At 37.9% G+C, this 25,043-nt stretch overlaps 1 protein-coding gene across 7 annotated transcripts in view; it reads right to left on the bottom strand.

The window, feature by feature from the left end:
* Positions 1-25,043, bottom strand: part of MCTP2 (multiple C2 and transmembrane domain containing 2) — a 237,680-nt gene that overhangs the window by 11,786 nt on the left and 200,851 nt on the right. For 6 of the 7 annotated variants that reach the window (XM_045070813.1, XM_045070814.1, XM_045070819.1 and 3 more), the window contains 2 exons: positions 24,932-24,973; positions 10,936-11,045 (listed from right to left, as the gene is read on the bottom strand). In XM_045070813.1, the coding sequence (XP_044926748.1) occupies positions 10,936-11,045; positions 24,932-24,973 (152 nt within the window). Of the gene's footprint in view, positions 1-10,935; positions 11,046-20,762; positions 21,991-24,931; positions 24,974-25,043 lie in introns of those variants that run through there. The other variant, XM_045070815.1, reaches the window with a different exon arrangement.

Raw genomic sequence — 25,043 nt, 5'->3', positions numbered from 1 at the left:
ATGGCTCCGTGCATGGAGATCTTCAAAATGAAAGGTCAGTGAGGTCACATCAAAGTTAACAATTCTCTCGGTGAAGACACGGTTGCCAGTAAATATTTAGAAAAGGCAGGATATTATTAAGGTGTCCTGGTGCTTTTGGTTTGCTTTTTTTTCTTTTTTTTTTCTTTTTGAGAGAGAGAAAGCATCTCAAGCAAGCTCCACGCTCAGCACAGAGCCCAACGCAGGACTTGATCTCATGACCCTGAGATCATGACCTGAGCCAAAATCAAGAGTCTGACACTAAACTGACTGAGCCACCCAGGCACCCAACCCAACTTTGTGTTTTCTAATTACTTATTTTTAGAATTTTTAGACTCATTGGCTCTAGAAGGTTACCAGGGAAACAGGCTCGAGGCATGTGACTATAAACCCTTATGCCCCCAATCCAGAGAGAACACAGGTTATGTGACCACACATTATTTTCACAGGGCCCCTGGCTCCTTCAGCATATCCATTGCCTCCTTTGACTTGTGTGCAAATGGAGATCTAGAACACAGGATGCAGAACTGAACAAACAGTGGAAATCCTTGCACGGCCCTAGAAGATGATCTGGAAATCCCACGTCCTGCGGAGAGCCCGTGAAAGCCTAGGGTCCTTCTTTTTCCTGGTCTTTAGCTTCACTTACATGGTGCAACTTCGCTGACATTGACCCTTGGCCTTGTGCTAGAAATACAAAGAGATTTGTCTCTTTGTTTTTGTTTTCTAGTGGTGTGTGTGTGTGTGTGTGTGTGTGTGTGTGTGCAGGAGGATAGTGGGGGACTAAACATATAAAAGCTGTTGGGCACTTAATATGTGCCATTGTGCTAATATTTTTCACATCATAATTGTGATGGTCATCATAATTTTTCCAAGTAAAGATTATCCCCATTTTACACATGAGCAAATTGAGGCTGAGAGAGATTTTTGTCTTGTTTTGTAAATAATCACAATTCCATCAAGAGTCTAAGAAAAAACCAGTCACCTCACCCTCTTGTAATAGACTGTTATCAGTGTTTTTAATCTTTACCCACAGAGAGGTATGTGTTTTTAATTGCTCAGTTTTAAAAAATTATAAGCAAATTTAAACAGTTTTAATATGCATCTAATTTGTTTCTCAAGTGATTCCTAGTTTGTTTCTTTGTGAGGTGCCACTCTTTGGGAAAGTGCTTAAGAAAATGGAATTTTAAGCAAACTGACATTGGACTGAGTTCAGGCTCCATCTCTAATTAGTTGCAGGAAAGTGATTTAATCAATCTGCACCAACATTTCTGCTCTGCAAAATGTGTATAATAATAGTAATATCTCTATCATAGAGTTCTGCCAGAATTAAACAAGAACTTGCAAGTAAGGTAGCTAGCACATTCTGTTTTTAGCACATTGTAAAAACTCAGAAAATGGAAAGCAGTTACGATTTGCCTATTGTGCCTTGAGCTGTTTTTGCTTGACTTTTTCCTCAGTGATTTAAAATATCTCTTTGGATACTAAAGAAATCAATCCTTTGTCATATTTGTTACAGTGCTTTTCCCAATGTGTTACTTTCTTGTCTTTTTTGTGTGGTTTATATATTTTTAAATATAAAATTATGTATTTTACATGACCAAATTTATCAATGTTTTCCCTGGCTGATTTCTGGATGTGGTAGCACTTATGGAAGACTTCCCCAGTCCAGCACCTTGACGTCAACAAAATGAATAATTGATATTTTCCCCACTCCTTCCTCATGCCTTTTTCTATGCTATTCTAAATTTATACATAAACATTGGTCCATTTCTAACTCCTCGCTTCCACAGTGCAACTTCTAGCTGAACTTTTTGGAGGGCGATTTCACATTTGGAGACATGTTATATGGACTTCCTAATGATCCAAATCACGCCATGGCAGGAAGTTTAACCTACAGATCTCCTTGCACAAGGATGCTGGGGCAGTGCATGAACGGCACAGTAATGGTTGCTAGTTGTTAAAAAAGTTAATAGCTTCAGTATCATTAATAGCACAAAATCTAAATAAAGGGAAAAATCTAAGTAGATTTTTACTCAGCAATATTTTACAGATTTTTTGTTTTGTTCAATTCAGCATTTATTGAGAATCTACTATATGCACACAGACTTAGATAACCTTTATTCTCTCTTTTTCTTAACATAAAGTTGCAGTTGCATCTCTCATTAAGAAACAGTGAGATCATAAAAAGGATACCCACACAAATAGCCCTTTGCCCCAACAGAGAGGCTCAATGCTAGATACAGTGAAAAAATAAATTGCATTAAAAAATGGGTATGTGTGTATATATATGCATATGCATATATGCATTTATTAATAAATGTACAGATTCACAAATACCACATATATAGTTTTTATACTGAAAAGGAACCTCTGATGGATATACTCCAAGTTGTTAATGGTAGTTCAATATGACAAAAAGAAGGGGAAGAAAAGAAAGTTCAGAGAATAAAGGGGGCATGCTGGTTGATTACTTTGATAATGGATGTATACCATACTTATAATAAAAATAAAAACAAAATATGAAATCAATCAATTACAATTAAATAAGTAAAAACAAACATGAACCTTTATGACCTAATTTTTTTGTTTTGTTTTGTTTTTTGAAAGCAGAGCCATAGTAGTAGATCCTGGATACAAGTCAATGGATAGATACCATTGATTGAGAAGGTTCCTGAGTGGGAAGACAATAAACGTTAACAATTTATATTGGGCTGTACTGAGTCATGGTGTAAACTCTAGGGCAACAACTAAAAGAAGAGCAATAGAATCCTTACATTCTGAGCAAATAGATAAAAAATAGATGAGAATAAAAAAACACTCATAACAAGGACAAAAAAACAATGAAAACCACAAATTTAAATCTAAATATATTAGTAACCACATTAAATTCGAATGGACTACATGGTACAACTAAAAGTGATTGTCTTTAGACAATCTTTTCTTTAGAAAGAGATATAAAACATAAACAGATAGGTTGAAAGTAAATAATAGGAAATTATATATTATGAGGAAACCAACAAGCAAGAGATGGTATAGCCATATTATTACTAGTTAAGGTATTAAGGTAAAATTTCATTTATTGCTTAGATATAAATAGGTCACCTCCTAGTAATGATCCAATTCAGTAGGAAAGTATAGCAATTTTAATATGCATGACCCAGACGCACCTAGGTGACTCAGTCGGTTAAGAATTTAACTCTTGATTTTGGCTCAGGTCATGATATCAGGGCTGTAAGATTGAGCCCCATGTTGGGCTCTGCACTCAGCAAGGAGTCTGCTTGAGATTCTCTCTCTTCCTCCCCCTTGCTCACTCACTCTCCTTAAATAAATAAATAAAATCTTTAAAATAAAATGTACAACCCAAGTAATACAGCTTTTGAATACAGAAGGCAAAAACTAGCCAAGTTATAAGGTGATACAGATAAATCCATGGTGGGAAGTTTTAAAACACATCTTGAACCAATTGATATAAGAAGTAAACAAAAAATAAAGATCAGTATAAATACAAAAGACTGAACACAATCAACAAAATTAATCAATGCATATATATATATACACACACACACACACACACACACAGACACACACATACACTCAATAACTTTTCCAAGCTCACATGAAGAGTTTACAGAAGTAGGCCATTTTCTTGATCAACATTTTCTGACCATAAAGCAATTAAATTAGAAATCAGAAACAAAAAGATAACCAGAAAATCTCCATATACTTGGAAATTAAGCAATATATTTCTTCACCATGGAAGGAATAAAAATAGAAAACTGGAAAAAAAGTTTTTACTAAACTTGAATGATAATGAAAATATCAACACCAAAATGTCTGGCCTGGAGCTAAAGTTATGCTTATAGGAAACTGTAGAGCTTTAAATGCTCTTAAACGTTTGGAAAATAGAATGATTGAAAGTAAGTAATCCAGTGATCTATCTTTAGTTAGGAAAAAAATGCTAAATTAATCCCAAGGGAAGTAAAAGGAAGAAAGTAATAAAAAAGAATATTAGTAATTAATGAAAAATAAAACAGGTAGCAGGAAGATTAACAAAGGTCAATGACAGTTCTCTCTAAAGACTATCGTAACTCATAAATCGCGATCAAGAAAGAAAGGAAAACACAATTAACATCAAGCATAGAGTTGCCTGTAAGCTCAGTCCGTTAAGCAGTGACTCTTGATTTTGGCTTAGGTCATGATTTCAGGGTTGTGAGATCAAGCCCCATGTTGGGTTCCATGCTAGGCATGGAGACTGTAAGAATTTTTCTCTCAATCTCCTGCTACCCACCTCCCCCTTTAAAAAAGTATCAAGCATAAAAAAGTGGACAATGCTACAGATCCTAGTGACATTAAAGGTAGGATTTTATTAAATAAAAGGGGATTTTATTAACAACTTTATATAAAAAAGTAGAGAATTTAAGTGAAATGGACGAACTCAAGAAAAGGACAGTTCACAGATGTGAGAAGAAACAGAATGGCTGAATAAATCTATATAATTTACAAAAATGGAATATTCAACTAAAACCCTTCCTAAAAGAAAACTCTGGGCCCAGATGCTTCACCAGCAAATTCTATTGAATCTTAAAAGAAGTAATGACATCAGGTTTGGGTGCCTGGGTGGCTTAGTGGGTTAAAGCCTCTGCTTTGGCTCAGGTCATGATCCCAGGGTCCTGGGATTAAGCCCCACATGGGGCTTTCTGCTCAGCAGGGAGCCTGCTTCCCTTCCTCCCTCCCTCTCTGCCTGTCTCTCTGCCTACTTCTGATCTCTCTCTCTCTCTCTGTTGAATAAATAAGTAAAATCTTAAAAAAAAAAAAAAGACACCAGGCTTATGCAAACTCTTCCAAATAATGATAAAGAGAGAACACTGCCACATGTTGAGTGAGCCTAGAATAATCTCTCCATAAGGAATTTAAGAACAGAAAATTACAGCTCAAATCTCATTAATGATTATATCTGCAAAAATCCTAACAAAGTAATAGTAAATGAAACACAGCAATATATGAAGAGAGTGTATAACATGGTAAAGTTGGGTTTATTCCATAATTGGAAGACTGGCTTAACATTTAGAAACCAAAACAATAATAGACCACGTTAGCAAAAATAAGGGAAAAAAATTATCATACCAACGAATGTAGGAAAAAGTTTGACAAAACTCACATTCACAATAAAAACTCTTAGCAAATTAAAAATAAAAGGGAACTTATTTAATCTGATAAAGCATCTTTACAAATACCTAGAGCAAATATTCTTCTTAGAGTAAAATGTTGAAAGTTTTTTTCTCTAATATCATACAGGAGAAAAGAATGTTCACCAACACCGATTCTGTTCAACATGATACTAGAGCTAGTAGCTGGTAGAATAAAGCAAGGAAACAGACAAATGTGTAAGGATTGGAAAATAAAAAAGAAAAAAAATCCCAGATAATATGTCTATGCAATAGAAAATTCATAATAATAGTCTTCAGATAAAAATCAAGATAACTAAGTTTACCAAAGTTTATAGATACAAAGTCAATGTAGGAAAATTAATTTCACTTCTATATCCTAGTAATAAATAGAGAATGAAATCTGAAAAAAAATTATCATGAAATTAATCAAGTACTTGGGAATATATCTCACAAAAATGTGTGAAACTTCTATATATAAAACCCTAAAATAATATTGACATAAATTCAAAATGACCTAAATAGACATGACTTTATGAGAAGACTTAAAATTTTATCAAGATGTCAATTATTTTCCAATTAATGCAACCCTTATAAAGATCTCAGTGGTTGTTTGTGTGTGCAAGTGTGTGATGTGTCATGTGTATTAGTGTTGGGTGTTTCATTTCTAATGAAGATGTGTATCAGACACTCTCACAAACACCCTGTCAGATCGCTCTCCCAACAGCCAAATCAGTTAACTCCTGCATTTTCCCTTCAGCAAACCACAATTCTAGCAGAAAAAGTTTAAAAGATTTTTTAGGGGCGCTTGGGTGGCTCAGTCATTAAGCATCTATCTGCCTTTGGCTCTGGTCATGATCGCAGGGTCCTGGGATTGAGCCCTGCCCGCATCAGGCTCCCTGCTCAGGGGGAAGCCTACTTCTCCCTCTCCCACTGCCCCTGCTTGTGTTCCTGCTCTGTCTTTTGTCAAATAAATAAATAAAATCTTTAAAAAATAAAAAATAAAACTTTTTTGTTTTTTAAAAAGGGAGACGTTTACTTTTTAATTTTGTTTTTTTAATTTAAGACATGGAAAAAGAAAGTCAAGGCAGTTTGCCAAAAATAATATTCATAATAGTCAATATTCTTAAGTGAATAATACATGCCATCCACTAGTCTGAGCTCTTTATATGCACTAATTCATCTAATTCTTCCAAAAATGTTATGAAGTAGGAATCATTATTACTCCCTTTCTACAAATGAGGACTCTGACTCAAAAGTTAAGAACTGGCGTTAAATCACTTAGGCTCAGTACAAGGGACAGAATTGGGATCTGAATTCAGAAAGTCAGCTCCAGAGCCTACTCTCACTGCTGTTCTATAGTAGGCACTTTTGAAACTGTAAAAGGGTACATTTTTCTCACTTAATTTAATGCTCCTGTTTATACTGAGTACTAAGTTCAAAGACATTTTGCTGTAGATCCTCTAACACTCAAGAACTTACTAGACCCTCTCTCCATTAACATAGAGTATCTTGTGCTGGTTTTCACAGAACACCCAAAGTTAAAAAAGCAAAACAAAACAAAAACCCTTTCCATCTGAAAATCAAATACTTCATTGAACAGTTCCACAACTTCCCTAATTTCCCTAACTTGAGAGCTCCCTAAATTCCTAAGAAAGGAATCTCTGACTTGGACAGTAATGAGACAAATGAGCCAAACCTTTCAATTAGTGAAAAAAGAAAAATATTCAATGAATCCCCTTCCTTCCTTCAACCATCCAGGCTTAGCAACATGTCCTAAGAATATCATTTTCAAAGGTCCAAAGCCCTAAAGAAAAATGAGTGTGTCCACATCTGGTAAAGGGGGTAACAGCTCCATCCTGTAGTTCCTCCCCCAAATGAGTGTCCCACTAGTTGACCCTTATGTCCATGGAATCTTGATTTTCCTCACTTCCCAGGCTAGGACAAATGAGGTCTTTTGACTCTTCTACCCATGGAGACAGAAATGACTGATCAGGGCTGCCTGAGTGGCTCAGTGGGTTAAGCCTCTGCCTTCAGTTCAGGTCATGATCTCAGGGTCCTGGGACTGAGTCCCTCATTGGGCTCTCTGCTAGGCAGGGAGCCTGCTTCCTCCTCCCTCTCTCTCTCTCTCTCTCTCTGCTTGCCTCTCTGCCTACTTGTGATCTCTGTCAAATAAATAAAATCTTTAAAAATAAAAAAAAAGAAATGACTGATCATATAATCTTACAGATTATTGTTTTGTTATGCATCCCACAAGATGCTTTCCTTCACGAGGTATGGTTTTTACTCTAGCTTGTGAACCTTCTCCTCTACCTCCTGTCTGGCCAACTCTTTGGTCTTTCTGCCTTCATTCTTCATTCTTTGTTCCTTTCGACAAACAGTAGGTCAATTGCTCTACCACTCCCCTGTCTTCACGGCCATCCACGCTACGCTTAACCTCCTTCCTCCTTCCTCATCTTTAGTGCCTAGTCCTTCTCAGCATCACTTCCCATCTAGAGAAGTTCTCCTTCTGATGAATGTACCTTCCAAACCGGACTCTGGAATATCTACAGGGATGACTTCCCTGTCCTGGTTTCTCATTCTTCTGTGCAGAGATTTCCTTAACCACTCAAAGATACACGTGTTGTAGGTAACACTCCATAATGAGAAGACATACAATATAGCCCTTGTCTGACCCGTCTAGCCTGCTGTTTGAGATAATATAAGGTGAATCATGTTCAGTAAATATTTTAGCCTGTTATAGATATACATTTGAAATTTGTATAATATTAGAGAAGATCATTAGAGAAAGTAGAGAAGAGTAGAAAAAGAAAATATAGTTTGTGCCATGTAGATGCAATACGATTGGGGTCTTCCGGGTCAGTAACTGGAAAGCCCTGCTCTGAGTTTTATGCAAGCTTTACTTATTTACCAGTTGCCAGAAGTTGGGTAAAAGTTTTCCTGGTCCTTTGACACTGAATTACAATGGAATTCCAACAGAGTTACACATGCCATCCCACTTGAATGCCCAGAAGGAACTTTAAGGTCACTGTGGTAATGAATGGCCCAAGAATTAATAGGAGTGGAGACTTATGAGCCTTCCTTCCTGTGCTGCAGCTGGGCAGAACAGTACTCTGTTCATGGCTGAAAATACGTCTCAGACATGGCCACCACAGCTGTGCCGGGCACAGCTGCCCCTCAGACGCACTGTAGAGATGGGGGCCTGTTTAAATCACCCTGCCTTCTTCTCTCATCAGACATATTTCCTTGACCATTATCAATCGCACAACAGCCACATTTGTCTATTCGAGACCTTCAAGCGTGGAGAAGGTTTTACTAAACACCATGGCCTTCCTTCCTCCGTCTTGCCCCTGCTCCACATCCTTTTATCCTTCTTGCTGTCACAATGTCCCTCATCCAGTTTTTTTCTTTGACTTTTTCCACCCACTCAGGATGCTGTATGGGCTTCAAGCATGAGCACTACCATCTGCTGTCACACAGACATATTAAACCCCATGCATCTCCCTGGATCTAGCACAGTCTTGGGCTTTGAACCTTTGGACAGTCTCCCACCAACTGAAGTCTCCATTCATTAACTCTTTGCTCAGCTATCTTTCCCTGTGATCAGACTTACTGATAAGATGCCCCTTCTTCAGAAATGCCCCCTGTCTGTCTTTCTCTCTCCTACATCCCTTTCTGGGCTGGTCAGGCCTCCCCTGCCACCGGTCTTATCCCTACCTCTCATCAATGCAATTGAATTCTAGTTATTACTGTTCTCCCTCACTACAAAATCGATCCCTGCAGGAAAATGGCATTGTAGTGCAATAGTGAGGGCAGGTTCAAATCTAAGCTTCTTTGCTTAGTAGTTCTGAGAGTTAATCACTCTGTGATTCCATTTTCTCATCTGTAAAATGGATATACTAAAAATCCTTAATCCAGAGGCTGGTTGGAATCTTTTCATCTGATTCCTTCCAGCAACTTCTTAAAGAAATTATTATGTGTTCAGGGTTTACAATAGCGTCTGGCTAGCACATGACATGAGCTGACGTAGCTATTATCATGGTTTTATGGAATATTTCTCATTCTTAGACCAAGTCAGTGCCTGACACTCAGGACTGAGAGTGAATGAGTGAATGAAGGGAGAAGTAAAATGCCCTCCTCATCATCTATTTCCTCTTGTCACTTATGTTTTTGTTAAACAATTTTGAGGGTAGCTTCAAAAATCATTGGTCAATTTATATGACATCTAGATGGGCATCAATATATGTAAGCCAAAACTTATATAGAACTTATTATAGAGCAGGAGCTCTTTAATTTTTCTTCTAAGACATGGATAATGGGAACAGCAACATGTAAACTCAGTAAAGCCAAATTTAAGATGATTTATAACTTACTTTATAAACAAAACAAACATGTTTATCATGCCAACAAATGGCCACGCAAGAGAAACTGGATTTGATAAGGAACCAAGAAAGATCAGCGTCCACGCAAAGTTCCACATTAGCTATTTATATTTCCTGAAGTTTGTTATAACTTACCAATTTCCCTCCACCTTGATATATAAAACTTTCCCTTGGCCTTTAGCACTAACATTAATCTCTTCTTTATCCGTGCAATTTTTTTTATGATTTATTTATTTATTTTAGAGAGGGGGCAGAGGGAGAGCGAGAGGGAGAGAGAATCTCAAGCAGACTCTGCACTGACCGTGGAGCTCAACACGAGGCTCGATCTCATGACCCTGAGATCATGACTTGAGCTGAAACCAAGAGTCAGACACTTAACCAACTGCACCACTCGGGTATCCCGACCCATGCATATTATCTTCTCTTCTTAAAGAAACTATACTGGATAATAAAATAAGAAAAAAAAAGGTATCAGTGAATCTTCAGAAAGAAGATAGTTGATATAGTTCTGGATTTGAAGAAATAAGTTTAAAGTTAAAAGAAAAAAATGTTTCAATTGCTCTGTTCATTGGTACCAAATGAAGACTGAGTTAAACAGAGTTCATGATGTCTGAAACAAAATAAACATGAATCATAGAAATAGTCCTTCTCAACCAAGACTCCATTAGAGATTTAGTCCTTGTGACCTAAGGTAGGAAGTGGCAAGCCATGGGTTGGGTTTAAGTCAACTCTAGCCTGCCACCTGTTTTTGTAAATAGTTTTGTTAGAACACATATCACAGCCATTTGTTTAGGTATCAATGATGCCTGCTTTCATGCTTAACAGAGTGGACTAGTTATGGTCCACAAAGATGAAAATATTTACTCACTGCCTCTCATAAAGAAAGACAGTTGACCCCTGTCCTAAGTGATGAGTTAACTTCCCGTCTTTGTATCCATGATGCTCCTTGCTATGTATGGCTCTTTGGTAAGTTGAGAAAAAAAGCATTTATTGTGTTCCATGTTTCAGTTGAAAAAGGCAGTTTCAGAGCATATTTGCCTCCCTTTTTATTTTTGAATATGGTACTCTATTTTTTTTTTTAATCTATAATTTATCACTCAAACGAGGATACTTCTGAGAGTGAAATAATTATGCTGGGGCAATTGGTGTGAATTTGCCATATGGTCAACCGGGTTCCAAGGCACTACCCAACTGTGAAGCTGACAAGCCCAAAGAACAAACCAACACATATAAATACGCTTGCTCCAACACTGTAGCTTTTGTTTCCTTTGTTTTTGCATTTACTGATCCCTGCCCTCCCCACCCTCTTACCCCCACTGTCCTAATACATGGCAGCTCTACTTCAAACACAACTCAAATGTAGAACTTACTTTTTAATTCTTTCTCCAAAGGAAGCTATTTCCTCCAAGATGTTTTGAACAGTTGAAACAATATCCTGTACCATATAGATTCTCTCAATTAAGCCCTTTTTCTCGGATTCCTAGGAAACATAAAAGCAAGATTTAGCTCGGTCACTTCATTTTTACTGTCCTGCTGTAGAAAATACGACACCACGTTAAAATAACATGGTTATGATGAACAGAGTGACTCCAAGAGATGAATCACATGTTTTACAATATTTATTTACAAATATTTATTGACTCCAAAGAACCATTACCCACTCATTCAGAGGCAACCATTCACATTATGTCTCAGTCACTACCTCAGTGTGAGGAAGTGATGTGTAGAAATTCCCACAGAACTAAGAGCTTCATTTCTCTGGGGAAGCTACTGCTTCTGTCAGAGGACTTGGCAACGTCCTCCACTTGGCTGACCCTGATTTCCGGTCTGGCTTCACAGGGTTATCTGCCGGCTCACCTTACCCTATTCCCTCACAGTCCTTCAGATATGTTTCCAGTATGTGACAACATGGTATGGTGCAAATCCAGGTGATAGGTCGCCTAGTACTGTGGCTTTTTTGTCAAACTCTGCTGCATTTTTAGTCATGTTTTGAACACACTGCAAGTCTGACAAACATTTCAGTCATCCTTTGGCAACCACCTCAGAAAAAGAGTTGGCACCTGGAGGCAGACTACAAAGTCACTGCTGGAGACTGCATCTTACACAGGTTACTCCCTTGGAAGATGCCTAATGACTGACTGGCTTTTCCTTCACAGAAGTAGAAGCAAATACATGTTCATCTTCCTCAGTCTCCAGTTCTTCATGTGAACCAGAATTTAGCCTCCTAAGACCATTGTCCATATCTTGCTTATAGAAAACCTCAAGTGTGTTTTACCATGTTATGCAGCTAATGCTTACAAAAAGAATTCATAAATTACCCAAATGTTGGAGAAAAGATGATTCTCTAAACTGGTATTTTTATACAAATTCTTATATTCTGGTACCATAATCTAGGTCCCTGGGAACTCTACTGGAACTGGGATTTAGCTAGTATTCCTCTTAGCTCTTGTCTATCTGGGTCATTGTAGTCACTACATATAATATATAATACCCAAAACCTCAAATTTTTCTCTATCTAGAATTTTACTTGAATTAGAATTATAGTAAGTTACGGAGCAAAAACTTCTAAATTTATGACAGCATTTTAAGAATAACCTTCTATACAGCAAAAGAAAAGACTTCACTCTCCTTGTGCATTCTCTGTTCCATCAAAATGGACACAACTTGTGTGGGAAGGAGTATCCACCACCTGGTCAGTGATTATGGCTGAAGGCACCTATATGGCAGACATTTCACAAAAGCACAAAATTCCTTTCTCCCACCTGTCCTTGTTTATGAAGCTACTTTGCAGAAACAGACCACAGGGAGGGTAGAGGTTAGAATGTACTACTGCCAGACCCTCTTTAGTAAAGAGTGCTGGGGTGATTTGAAGAACCTCTTACCATCTGGGCTGAACTACTTAATCCAAGCAATCTGTAGAGAAAAAAGCAGGTTCATTGTGCCCTCTTGTTAAATCAAACTAGCATGACACTTGTGGTTTTTCACCCCAATTTAAAATTTCTTATTTGTTTTACTCTCTAATTCTTTAAGCAGCTTGCATTAAAAATTAGGTATGCCACCGAAGCAACCTAATTCATGCTCAGCCACATCTATTAATGGGCACAATAGTGAAAACCCATCTCTGTCTGCTACATAAGTATTCATGTTTATAAAGGAGGATTTGAAAGCACTAGGGAATTTGATCCAAAGGGCAAAAGTAGCTTCCTCTTTTCAGTAGCATAGACTTCAGGTCAAAACAATTTCTTGGAAAATGACTCAAATTTCCATGTGGCTCAAGTTCATAAAAACATCCTAGTTCCATTGACTGTGTGTGTGTGTGTGTGTGTGTGTTCTCCGCCACCCCAAAGAAACACCCAAATGCCAAGGTTCTGGTTGTGAAGGAAGTATAAGTTAGCATACCAAAATAATAAATGATTGTCTCCATGCCCTTTTCCTTTTTAATGAATTTGATACCCAAAGACAAGGCTAAGAGTCTTACCATATCTAGGCTAACAGGATAAAAATTTATCAACCAAATCTCTACACTTTCAAGAGTAAAAGTAATCAGAATTATATAATTTTTGAAATACTTATCAACTATCAATTTTATTTTATATTTGGTGAATCCACATAATTATTTTATTTTTATAAGCACATTACTTCAAATTTTGTAAAAGCATACTTTATGTATATTAAAATGAAACTTATTTATGTTATTTGGACATTTCTAAATGATACATAAAGAATGATTATTTGTGCTACAGATTCACATATTTAACTGGTTTCCTAGTTATATATGTTTATAATCCCAGGTCAGGGCACTTTTCAAAAGAATGTACTTTTTAATACATTCTTTTTATATATTTCAGAAAAATTGTTCTTAATCATCTTTAGAGTTGCACTTAATAGTCATTAAGTTGACACCTTTAATTGACTCTACAGTAGCTCATAATTTTAATTACGAAAATACTCTCTCTACAGGTGCTGAGATACCTTGAAATCTCACACCCTAAAAATGTGTTACATGGAGAAAATCGTTATCAATTTAATTTTTAAATGTTGAGATCCCTATATATTTTAGCTTAAATATTTTCAAAGGCACTGCCTTTTTGTATCCATTCATATGGATTTTCTCTGTCAAACATTCTTTAGAACAAAACTCTAAGTTGTATCCATAATTCCTTTGACTGCTTCACAAAATTTATGCTGATAAATAAATGGCTTCTCAATTTCCTTCCATTCTTGGGTCAAATAGATATCTAGTCTATTAAAAATAAAAAGATTTTCCACAAATTGAGATATCCCAAAGGGTGACTTCAGAATTAAATATTGAAATGTGCACAACATTTAACCTTGTTGTTTACTTTGTGTTAAATAATACTGGTTTTTGTGGGGAGAAAAAATGCAGTGTCTTTTTTGCCAGTTCTTTTAAAATTCACCTCCACTCACTAAAAGCTTTTAAAGATGAAATTACTTAGCATTTCAGTCATTAACGATTTTGATAAAAATTTCCAACTGTTTATGACCCAAATGCAACAAAAACTGTAGAGATCTTTTTTCACAAGAGTTCAATAGCTCTGGAAAATGTTTAAGTTGACTAAGAGCTCCTCAAAGGTTCAAACATTCTTAAAAGCAAATTGATGACCAGCAGCAAAGAACAGAGTACACATTGACACACTGAAGTGTATTTTTCATATCTGAAATATCTTTGTCACAAACAACTTTGTTGTTGCTACCTAACACTGTATATACACAATATTTTTAAGTGTGGACAAGACAGCTTCTAATTCAATCAATGGAGCATTATCATTCTTCTGTACACAGTCATGGATAATCAGGGCACTGTGGCCAATCCCAAGTACACTTCTGCCTCATAAATGCCTTCATTTTGTAAAAACATCTTATAAGCCATGATGCTATCCTCCATCAAAGTTTGCATTTATACTATCCCTATAAGTTAAATAATCCCCAAATATAATTGTTTCAACTAAATTTACATCGGCATTCCTGATGTCAGAGATTTCATCATTTGTAAAATTAATTAGTAAAAGCTTTATTTTGGTTCCATTTATTGGTTGAAAAAAAATCAAAATAATTTTAGAATTAACTTATTTGACATTCTGTTTCAATCACTCGATGGCGTCCAGGTAAGACTGCTGCCATTTGACTCTGCCCAAGATTTTTCAGATATTGGTTCTATTAGAGTCGACATATTAACAGCTACCTTGCATTTTCATACACGTACAATGAAACCTCGGAATGGAAAAATCGATAAATGTACAATAGCCATTTGTCTAAAAGAAAAGTCATAGTCCACAGAGAGATATGTAAGCACAACTTCTTGGCTACATAAATAAAAGCATGTTTCCAGAAATGGTCTTCTTGAAGTAACTACTAACTGTTGAAGATTCTTTGGAAGTTTTGTAACTTAAGTTTATATACACAGATAACAGGACAATGTCCCCAGGGGACAGACAAGAAATGTAAACACACATCTCTCAGCACATCGATAATTGTCTTGATAAATAGAATATTATTCCTGGATTATTTCTTAAACAAGAATTCTGACTTTACTCATTGCAAAACTTTATCAGAGAGTTAAAAAAAAAGGGTAAATGCAGATTTACTCTTTGGAATGAGTGAAACAAAATATGATAGCCAAAGTGTTCAGACTACTTTTTATTCTCTTATCCATAGGACTGTTCAAATCTGCCTGTATTTAACGTACCCTCACCCTATCATTTCTCATCTTTCCCACTAACCCTCCTGGAACAGGCAGTTTGGAGGCTGTATGCATCATACAGATCGGGCAATAGATGTGTGCCCACAGGCTTGTATACAACGTGACTGATTGCGAGAAATGGGGAGCAAGCATCAGAGGCTTCTCCAACATCGCTTGAGACAAGTAGTGGTGAACTCATCTGAGAGCACTTTGTTTTGTCAGGGACCATCCAAAAGCTCTCCCTGAAAGCTAGGTTTTAGTGGCTTAGCCACCTGAAAAGGGGTCAGGAAAGCAAACGGGTTATCCCTGCTTGTTGGCTGGATTTAATCGGGTGTCATTAAGATCTCTGGTCACTGTTCATGCAACCCCGTGGCTACTAGGAAAAACCATAGCAGAAGCAGAATGCACAAACAAGCCTAAGCAATTAATTGCAGTGTATTTGAGTGGAAGTATTAAATATAATACTTAGAATTTAAATAAAATGGGGGGGCAGTAAATGGAAAATTTCTGGGCAAGTAGGTACATGTAACATAGGATTTTAGTCCAGAACACCAGAGCAAGTGTGTCTTCATTATAAGAAGCCCCTTAGCACCTGGGTGGCTCAGTCGACTAGGCAACTGCCTTTGGCTCAGGTCATGAACTCAGGGTCCTGGTCTCAAGCCCTGCATTGGGCTCCCTGCTTGGTGGGAAGCCTGCTTCTCTCTCTCCCTCTGCTGCTCCCCCTCTTTATGCTCTCTCTCAACCAAAAAATAAAATCTTGGGAAAAAAATGCTTACGTTCTAGTGGACATTTCACAAGGTGGGCATTCAGCTCCCACTTGTTTTTTGGGTGTTTTTTTTTTTTTTGGCATTTGCTTTTTTGATGTCTATGGGTTTTTGTTCTGTCTCTTTGTATACCATCGGATATATAATTTTGAGATATCTGACTCAGTTACATGTTGCCCCCTACTCTTTCTTTCCAGCATTACTTTGCCCAGAACTCATGAGAGTATCTTAAATGATGTCTTTTAAAACTATTTCAAAAACATTTCTTTCCATTCTTATATTTAAGAGCTGGGGTAACCAGGGATTGTTTGCACCAACAGGTAAAAAGTTAACGAGGAAAACAAACAGACCAGCCAACCATGAGACTTCAACTCTACCCAGGCCCACACATTTTGTAAATAGCAGGCTAGGGGTCAGAGAGAACTGAGTTGTGCCTGGTCATCTACCAATTTTGTGATCATGGTAAATTCCTCACCCATTCTGAATTCCAATTTAGCTATCTGGGAAAAGGGAGAGTCTAATCCTTTCCCGACTGAGTGAAGAATTAAATATTATTTGTAGCACAAGATATGTAAAGCATTTGGTACCTTATAGACACTTCATAAACGTAAGTCCCTTCCTTTTCAGAATGCAAAGAGATAAAAGAAGAAATAACCTTCGATCTAGTTGAAAGAATACAGGGGTTAATTTAAGTTTTGAAAGCAATGATCTTCCAAGACAAGTCTACTCATGTTGCCCTGCGTTGTACGAAAGATCATCTGGCAGTTTTATCTGCATCATGCTGGCTTTATTTACACATCTCAGATTGAACCACGGAATGTGGGGATAACAGTTTAGCAAACACAACATTACATCTGCTGTTGCCACCAAATTGCCTGGGAAGAGCAACAGAGATCCATTCAGGAAGACAGAACTGTTATCACGTGTGCTGGTGTGTTTCCTTAACATAGGAGGCTTCTGATTTATAGAGGGAAATGTGTAATAAAGAGTAGAAGAGTGGTGGTCATTGGGGTGATTAGACAAATGCATAAAAAAAATTATGACCAGCCATGCACTGCACTCCCCGAGCCCTACATTTGAGAAAGAATGGATTTTACTTCTTATTACAAACTTGAAAAACCAGTGAGGCATAAGACCGTTCACATGATTTGGGTCTACTTCGTGATAAAGCTTGCATCACAAAATAATAGAAGAGATGAGAGCATGCAACTTTTCAGATACAGAATTCCAATTTCACAAGGTTCCTTTGTTTTCTGATACGCCATAAAGAAGGACTGGCACTCATTGTAAGAAAAATGATGACAAAACCCATCTCTATAACCTAAAAATGTATATATTAATATATGTGTATATTATTATATACACAGATGCAAGTTCACCATTTTCTTCATTGTCTGTTTGCTTATAAAACGTGAGAAAAATAAACCTGAGTCTTTCGGCAAGGTTTGTAAAGCAGTCAGATTAAGAACAAATCATGTACTTTTTTAATAAGTAAAACCAAAAATCAATCAGGAAGCAAAAGCGTCCTTCTTCAGGTCTGGTTGCCACCCCCACGGCTCCAATGACTATAGCACTGTAGGTGTAATAAACCAGCTTGGAGCCTCTGGGAGAGAATTCACACCATCAAAATGAATTTACAACTCAGAATTAATTATATAATCAGTATGTTACTTTAAATCTTTCCCACATGTTCCGATTTAGGAAAAAAAAATATCCTCATTTCTCAATTAATTACCTAAGCAAAACCGGGGAGACAGTCCTCAAAATGGACCATGTCAGAAAAAATCCTTTTCGACAAGTTTAAAAATTGAGTAGTATTTGTCAGAGGATGGGACGCATTCCCAAAAGGAATCAATGCAAAATCAATGCAAAATTCTGTCGCAAGATCTCCTCGGTAATTCCAGCCTTCTAGAGCAAAAACACAAAAATATAACTTTGCATTTTCAATGGGACTATGTTTGGTCTGTTTTATCCTACGGAATATTAAAAGCCTATAATTTGAAAACTTGAAGAATTACAAATGCCAGGAATAGACTGGAATTTAGCATGGAAAACACACAACTGGAAAAAAAAATCAAACCTCACTATCTGTCATAACAAAGAATAAGAAGCAGTATTTCTGATAGATGAGATTAAAAACTACTCCTTGGAAGCCTGGCTTACTGCACTGGGAAAGGTCTTTAGGACTTCCTCCCATGAGATGTGGGGGATGTGCGCATGTGCTTTCAGACCTGCATGCGTGCACGCACAAAAACGCACACGCACGCGCGCACAGACACACTCAACTCCTTAGCATATGCTCTTTCCACGGGGGTAAGATTCTGTAGTTTTTCAGGAGAGCGTTTCCTTCTCAAGTATTCTTTTGCTTAGGGAAATGAATAGAGAACAGATCTGGGTTTTAAATCAGTATCATTTCTTAGTCTTTTTTTTTTTTAATTTATTTGACAGAGAGAGATCACAAGTAGGCAGAGAAGCAGGCAGAAAGAAAGGAGGAAGCAGGCTCCCCGCTGAGCAGAGAGCCCGATGTGGGGCTCGATCCCAGGACCCTGGGATCATGACCTGAGCCGAAAGCAGAGGCTTTAAGCCACTGAGCCACCAGGTTCCCCCTAAGTGGTTTTGAACCTGCTCTGTTCATTACAGAAAGCGTTTCCACGCTGACTGGTATTTACCAACGAGTTTTCTTGGCTTGCCCCAAGAATCTCATCTGGTGTTACAGGGAAGGGCTGAAAAAAGCAAAAGAAGGAACAGCACCAAGATGTTGGTAAGACACCAATGAAAAACTGCGAACAGTCTACATAATTCTTTAGCATTTAGACCTCAGGAAGATTGGTTTCTGATATGTGCCTGACCCCTCCCCACAAGAGCAATCAGGGTCAGTAAGGGCAGGTAGACCCACAAGGAGCTGCCGTTGCTGATTTTACTGTGTGTGTCCTTTAGTTTTCTCCGAGGAAGGGGAGCAGGAAGGGCAGAAGATAGAAGATCCATGCGATCAAGCAGTGCAACAAGTAATCCTTATTCCCTAAGACTCCGCTCCAACATCACCTCCTTCCACACTCCTGATTCACACACACACTTCCTCTTCCCCACCCAACCTAGTGTATAAACTAATGAAAGTAGCAAACACACTATATTCCCATTATTTACTCAGAGGACCATGTTTATAGTTTTAATCTTTGCACCTAAAGAGGCTGAGAGAGGGAGAAGACACTTGATAAATATGTAACAAGGCAGGACAATGAACTGATAAGTGAATGACATGGTTCCTTCAATGACAGTGTGGCATGGTCCAAAATAAATCTGATTTAGGTCAGAAGAACTAGATTTGAGTTTTGCTATTATCCTACCTAGTGAATTTCTCTTAATTTGTAGATGGGGAAAATATAAAATGTAATGGTTTATTTTGAGTCCTGAATGAGCTAAGGTACATAAAAACAGTAGCAAATTATAAACCCTCTGCTAATATTAATATTTTTATAAATATAATTTTTTAGCTAATATTCAAAATAATCTTGTTTTATATTATTACTTTTCTGTCCTTTATTACTTACTTTATTATTACTTTTCCCTTGAGGAAAAGAGAGGGGTCTTCTCTTATCAATTACCTTGTAAACCCACTGGATATTTGGGATTTAGGGTAAACCTAAATTTAGGTTTACCCTAAATCCCAAACGGGGTTTCATTAAGAAAGACAAAAGGAGGGGTGTCTGGGTGGCTCACTGGGTTAAGCCTCTGCCTTCAGCTCAGGTCATGATCTCAGGGTCCTGGGATCAAGCCCCACATCAGGCTATCTGCTCAGCAGGGAGCCTGCTTCCCCCTCTCTCTCTCTGCCTGCTCCTCTACCTCCTTGTGATCTTTCTCTCTGTCAAATAAATAAAATCTTAAAAAAAAAAAAAAAGAAAGATAAAAGGAACAGCTATTATCCTCAGAGAAACAATGACTTGTGGATAATGGATACACAATACACAATGTATTCTACATTAGCATGATATAAACATTTTAGGCAATGAGATATTAAATATCTAGACACAGTATAGCCTATAAAACCAGAGCCCCTGACTGTATTTTGTTAGTGCAAACATAATAATAGAAGGATGACAGGCTGATGTATCATATTTCACAATATTGGGGAATTACATACCAAACATAACCCTTACAATAGAAATCACAAAGAAAATATACAAGTACTAGGAATATTAGTGAGCCTGATATGAATAATGGTCCAAAAGGTTAGATTAGTAACATTTCTGGTTGGCTTCAAAATATAATGAAGCCAACACATTTTTTAAGAACGGGGGCTTGAGTTTTAAAAGAAAAATTTGAGCAAGTCCATGTGTCAGAGAAAAGACTGCAGGAGATAGGGAAGCCAATCCCTTCTTATTCAAAACATACATAAACTGATAATTAAGAATTGGTTAGAATCCATTTTAATATTGAAGTCTTGGAAGTAAGATGGTATGGTAGAAATGGTAGTAATTAAATCACTTCATCACTAAAAATCACATTAAATCAAATTAAAAGGAGTTAAATCAGAGCAACCATTTACTTTCTTTTCCTGAAAGTTATCCTTTTATTTTTTTAAGGCTTTATGTATTTATTTGAAAAAGAGAGAGAGAGAGAGATTGGGAACACGAGCAGGGACGAGAGGAAGAAACAGGTTGCCTACCAGCAGGGAACCCAACGTGGGACTCGATCCCAGGACCCTGAGATAAGGACCTGAGCCAAAAGCATATGCTTAACCGACTGAGCCACCCAGGCACCCCTCTGAGAGTTATCCTTAAACACGTCCTCTACAATATACCCTGTATACAGATTGCATGTCTCCCGAAAGTGTATGTGTGTATTCAACTACTACTAACCTTTCAAAGATACTGACTTTATATTTTCTTAGAAATACCATACTTTGTCATTTTAAAAGTACCACTCCTCTGTCAATAGGTTAAAAAAATCACTAATCAAATTAATTTGCTGTGTGTTTGGGGCACTCTTAAGAAGGCACAAAGGAATCATAGGCACAATGACTATCATGATGAGATTGTAAGATAAAACCTCCTCCAAGCATGATCGTCTCCCCTGGCTGGGACATATAGATCATCTTCTCTCTCTGGAATAAGAAAGCACAGGGAATGAGGCATCCTGGGCCTAGCCTACTCATCCAAAGGACAATGCAGGCTATATTACAGCAAGAACACCTTTTAAATACATACGCCATGTGGTTCTTTCCCTAAGAAGCTTCTGCTTGGAAAGAAAGGAACAGCCAGTCTGGAGAGTGGAAACCATGTTAAACACTGAAATTGATGGTTTAAAATGTACTTAAATTTTAATGATGACATCCTAATTTGTGAAAAGAGCACCGAGATATAATATTCATCTGTATCCTTTCATTACAAAATTGTTCCACGATTGATCCACAAAAATGAATTAGATGTTTATTTTCTTAAGAAAAACAACCATATCTGTTTTTTGTCAACAATTGACACAGAAGGGCAATTTCTCCTCCCTAAACACGGTAAGACAATTGTGCACTCATTGGTCATCCTAGGACAGATCATTCAAGTCCTGTTTCTGACAGATGAGTTAAAGACACACCAACTCACAATGCAGGCATTACAGCAGAGTTTCCTTATGATATAGCAATAGACAGGATTTTTTTTTTTTTATTACATGCCCTTATGATTTCTTCTTGCTGATGTTAATAGTAAATGCTAAAATATTCTGTATAAGCATTTGTTAGGCTGGAAAAAGAAAGAAACTCTAATGCAAGTATTTATACCTTCCGCAATGAAAACAAGATATTATTGCTTTGCGTGACCTTTCCTAAGTATGGGATACAGCATTTTACACAATAGTTTCTTGGTTCATGCTTCAATTACTGACCTTTACTGTGCAGAAAATTAATGCAATTTTCATTGTAATCCATCCGTACAAATAAGGTCCACATAGAAGAATTCCACATTTGGAATCTAATACAAATAGGAAATGTCAGCTGATTGCTGTTGGCTGAACTTAGCCATTATCTGTTTGTTCAGGGGTCCCCAGCAAACTACACTTGTAACAAGCAATTTCTTGCATGGGCCATCAGGAATAAGAAAGAAATATCTCCTCTCTTCAAAGTTTAGTTTGTACAGTTAGTTTCCTAAAAGCCCATAAAGTAGTTATCTGAAGGTTCTATGTTACCTCTGAAAGTGCAGAAACTCACACACACACACACACACACATGCACAATTGTGCAATCTAATTTGGCTTCTCATATAGGTCACCACCATGGACTTCTGACAGTGAAAAAGAGCAAGATGTTACAGAGATGTCATTTTACAACAATCCCCCTTCCAGACAATAAAAGTATGACAGACCCCAAACCATGTCCTGGTCTGTGCATCAGCGACTTGCAGAATATACAGAATGCATCTATCTCCTGAGGAAGCTGTGCCAGGAGGCCCCGACGTGCTTTTATCTTCCACAGTCCCCCCTTATGGTATTTGGTGGGAAGGGGTGCTAGCAATTACAGACTGTTACTTTCAAGATGGATAGTATAGAAGGAAAGGAGTTTCCTCTCTTCTGGCTTGGAAGGAAATGGCTGTGTGTTTATAATTTGTAAACAGCTCATCGCTCACTGGGTGTGTTACAGTTCCCAGAGGCACGGCCTGTCATGTCTCACATGCAACAGAAGTCAGGGGGCTTCTGTGGGTCAGCCCTTCGGTACAGCACAAGATGTAGGGCAGTGGCCCTGTGGCTGTGTGCACGGGTCTATGGCGAGCACGTCTCAGCTATGGAGCCTGGTCTATGTGGAGAAGGACGATGAACTGTAATATATATTGGGATATAGTGGGCTCCAGAAGTCTTAAAGTTGAAAATTCCTCTTTACAAAGTTCTCAGAGATGGGAGATTGAAAAGATAAGGATAAGGACCGCGAAGTTTACCAGTCTCCCTAACAGTAGAAGGGTTGTGGTAAACACAAGGAGGTTTACGTAGAAGTCAAAATTTCATTTTCATTTCAGATTTATTTCTCTGGATAATCTCAAAGACCAACAAAACTGAGGAAGCAAACAAACATGGCCATGCTATGGCCATTAAAGGCCCTGTGAGAACACTATAATAGAAGTATATCGCGAAGAGCACTGCCCCGAGGGAAATGAGGAACGTCCTAACAACCTGTCTATAACAGGGTTGGCGCATCTGTTATGGGGACTGCAATGCTTGGATAAACACAAGAGCTCCAAGGCTCTTCCATGTAGATGCTATGATTCCAACTCAGTCATTCTTACCCAGGAAGGCTTAGCCCATTTGGCTCTCCTTCCAGATGCCCAGAGCCCCAGACAGTCCTTGAGCCACCTCAGTAGAAGGCTGGCTTATGGCAACGCCTGGTCTAGACTCCATGACCTGAATTTGTTGCTTGCCAGTTCACACCACTTTTTCACTCATTTCCTTCTTGTTGGAAGCTCTGCTTTATCAGATGGGCCAAAGACACATGGTCACAATAATGCTCTCTAAAGGACAGATGACGCCCTCTTCTATGGGGAGCTCATTTTAACAGACATAGCCAAACAGAAGAAAATCTTCCTCACTTCCGAGCCTTGGTGAATAAAATTTAGCATGTGGCCTCGTAAAGGTTTAAAATAATTTCTTTCAATACGTGTGGTTCTTTTGGTAAAACAGCCTATCACCAGGCAGGCTAGCTTGGCTGTGACAATTTTTCATGTTCAAGGAGCTATATTACTCAGAAGCAGCACCCATCAATTCATCAAGAAGAAAGCTGCATCTGTGTGATCTTATTCTTTTTTTTTTTTTAAAGATTTTATTTATTTATTTGATGGACAGAGACCACAAGTAGGCAGAGAGGCAGGCAGAGAGAGAGAGGAGGAAGCAGGTTCCCCGCTGAGCAGAGAGCCCGATGCGGGGCTTTATCCCAGGACCCTGGGATCATGACCTGAGCTGAAGGCAGAGGCTTTAACCCACTGAGCCACCCAGGCACCCCTTGTGTGACCTTATTCTGAAAAGAGTCAATTCCACTTTTAAAAAATATTATGCTTTATTTTATTATGTTGCTATTAATGATCATTTTAGCACAACAAATAAGATTCCCTTTGTCATCTACCCAATTTGCTTCAAATGGGCAAAACCATCTGGCTCACCCAATTAATTTTAGGGCTATTTGTGTCATGGAGCCCGTGTTTTTTAATTCATTGGCATTTTCTGGGCATTTTATATTGGATACTTAACTCTTAAGATTCCCCCCCCGCCTTTTCACCTTTTCCCCTTCTGCCAGCCTCCTAGACACAACCATCACAAACCCTATCTACCCACAGGTTCTAGGGGGTTGGAAATCCATTAAGCTGGTAGCATCTCATTTGGCATTTCCACTTTTTTCATTTTATTCCAGAAGGTTTGTCTGAAAGCGTAATGACAACAAAAGCAGCAGATTTGAGAGATTCTCCCAGGAGAAGAAAAAGGACAGATGTACACAGACATATAGCTGAAAACATTGCCAGCAACAGCTGGGAAACTGACAGGCTCTGAAGTGGGTGACCACCCCACAGAGCGCAGACGGGAACCTAAAGGAACAGCAATTTTACTTGATTTACTTTTGACTTCCTAGACTACCTTTTATCTACCTTTTATACACCGAGGGGCAGGCTCTTACGATCTTCACTCGAATCAAATGACAGGCCTCCTCTAGGTACGCTTTTTTATAATATTTCGGTAATTCCTTATATTTTTACCCCCTTTTATCCTCACCTTATAAGATCTCTTAAAAAGGATATCCTTTATAAATTACAAATATATTACTTTGCCGGACAGTTCATAGTACTAAAAACAAACAAACAAACGGCACTTTGATTCAACCAGAAACGTGCTATCTGCTGACCACGTTAACACCCCCTTTCACGAGTTTCCCTGACTCACCTTGTCCTCTTCATCCTCCTCTTCCTCCAAGTCTGTGCTCTCCTGAAAGGAAAAACCACGGTTTGTTCATATAACATCCCTTGAAATTACTAAATGCAAATTAAACCCATAT

Source organism: Mustela putorius, unplaced genomic scaffold (assembly GCF_011764305.1).
Source record: "Mustela putorius furo isolate JIRA1106 unplaced genomic scaffold, ASM1176430v1.1 tig00003972_pilon_pilon_pilon, whole genome shotgun sequence".
In the NCBI taxonomy this organism is placed as follows: domain Eukaryota; kingdom Metazoa; phylum Chordata; class Mammalia; order Carnivora; family Mustelidae; genus Mustela; species Mustela putorius.
The sequence above is the reverse complement of the archived record's forward strand: the minus strand, read 5'-3'. Positions and strand labels throughout refer to the sequence as shown.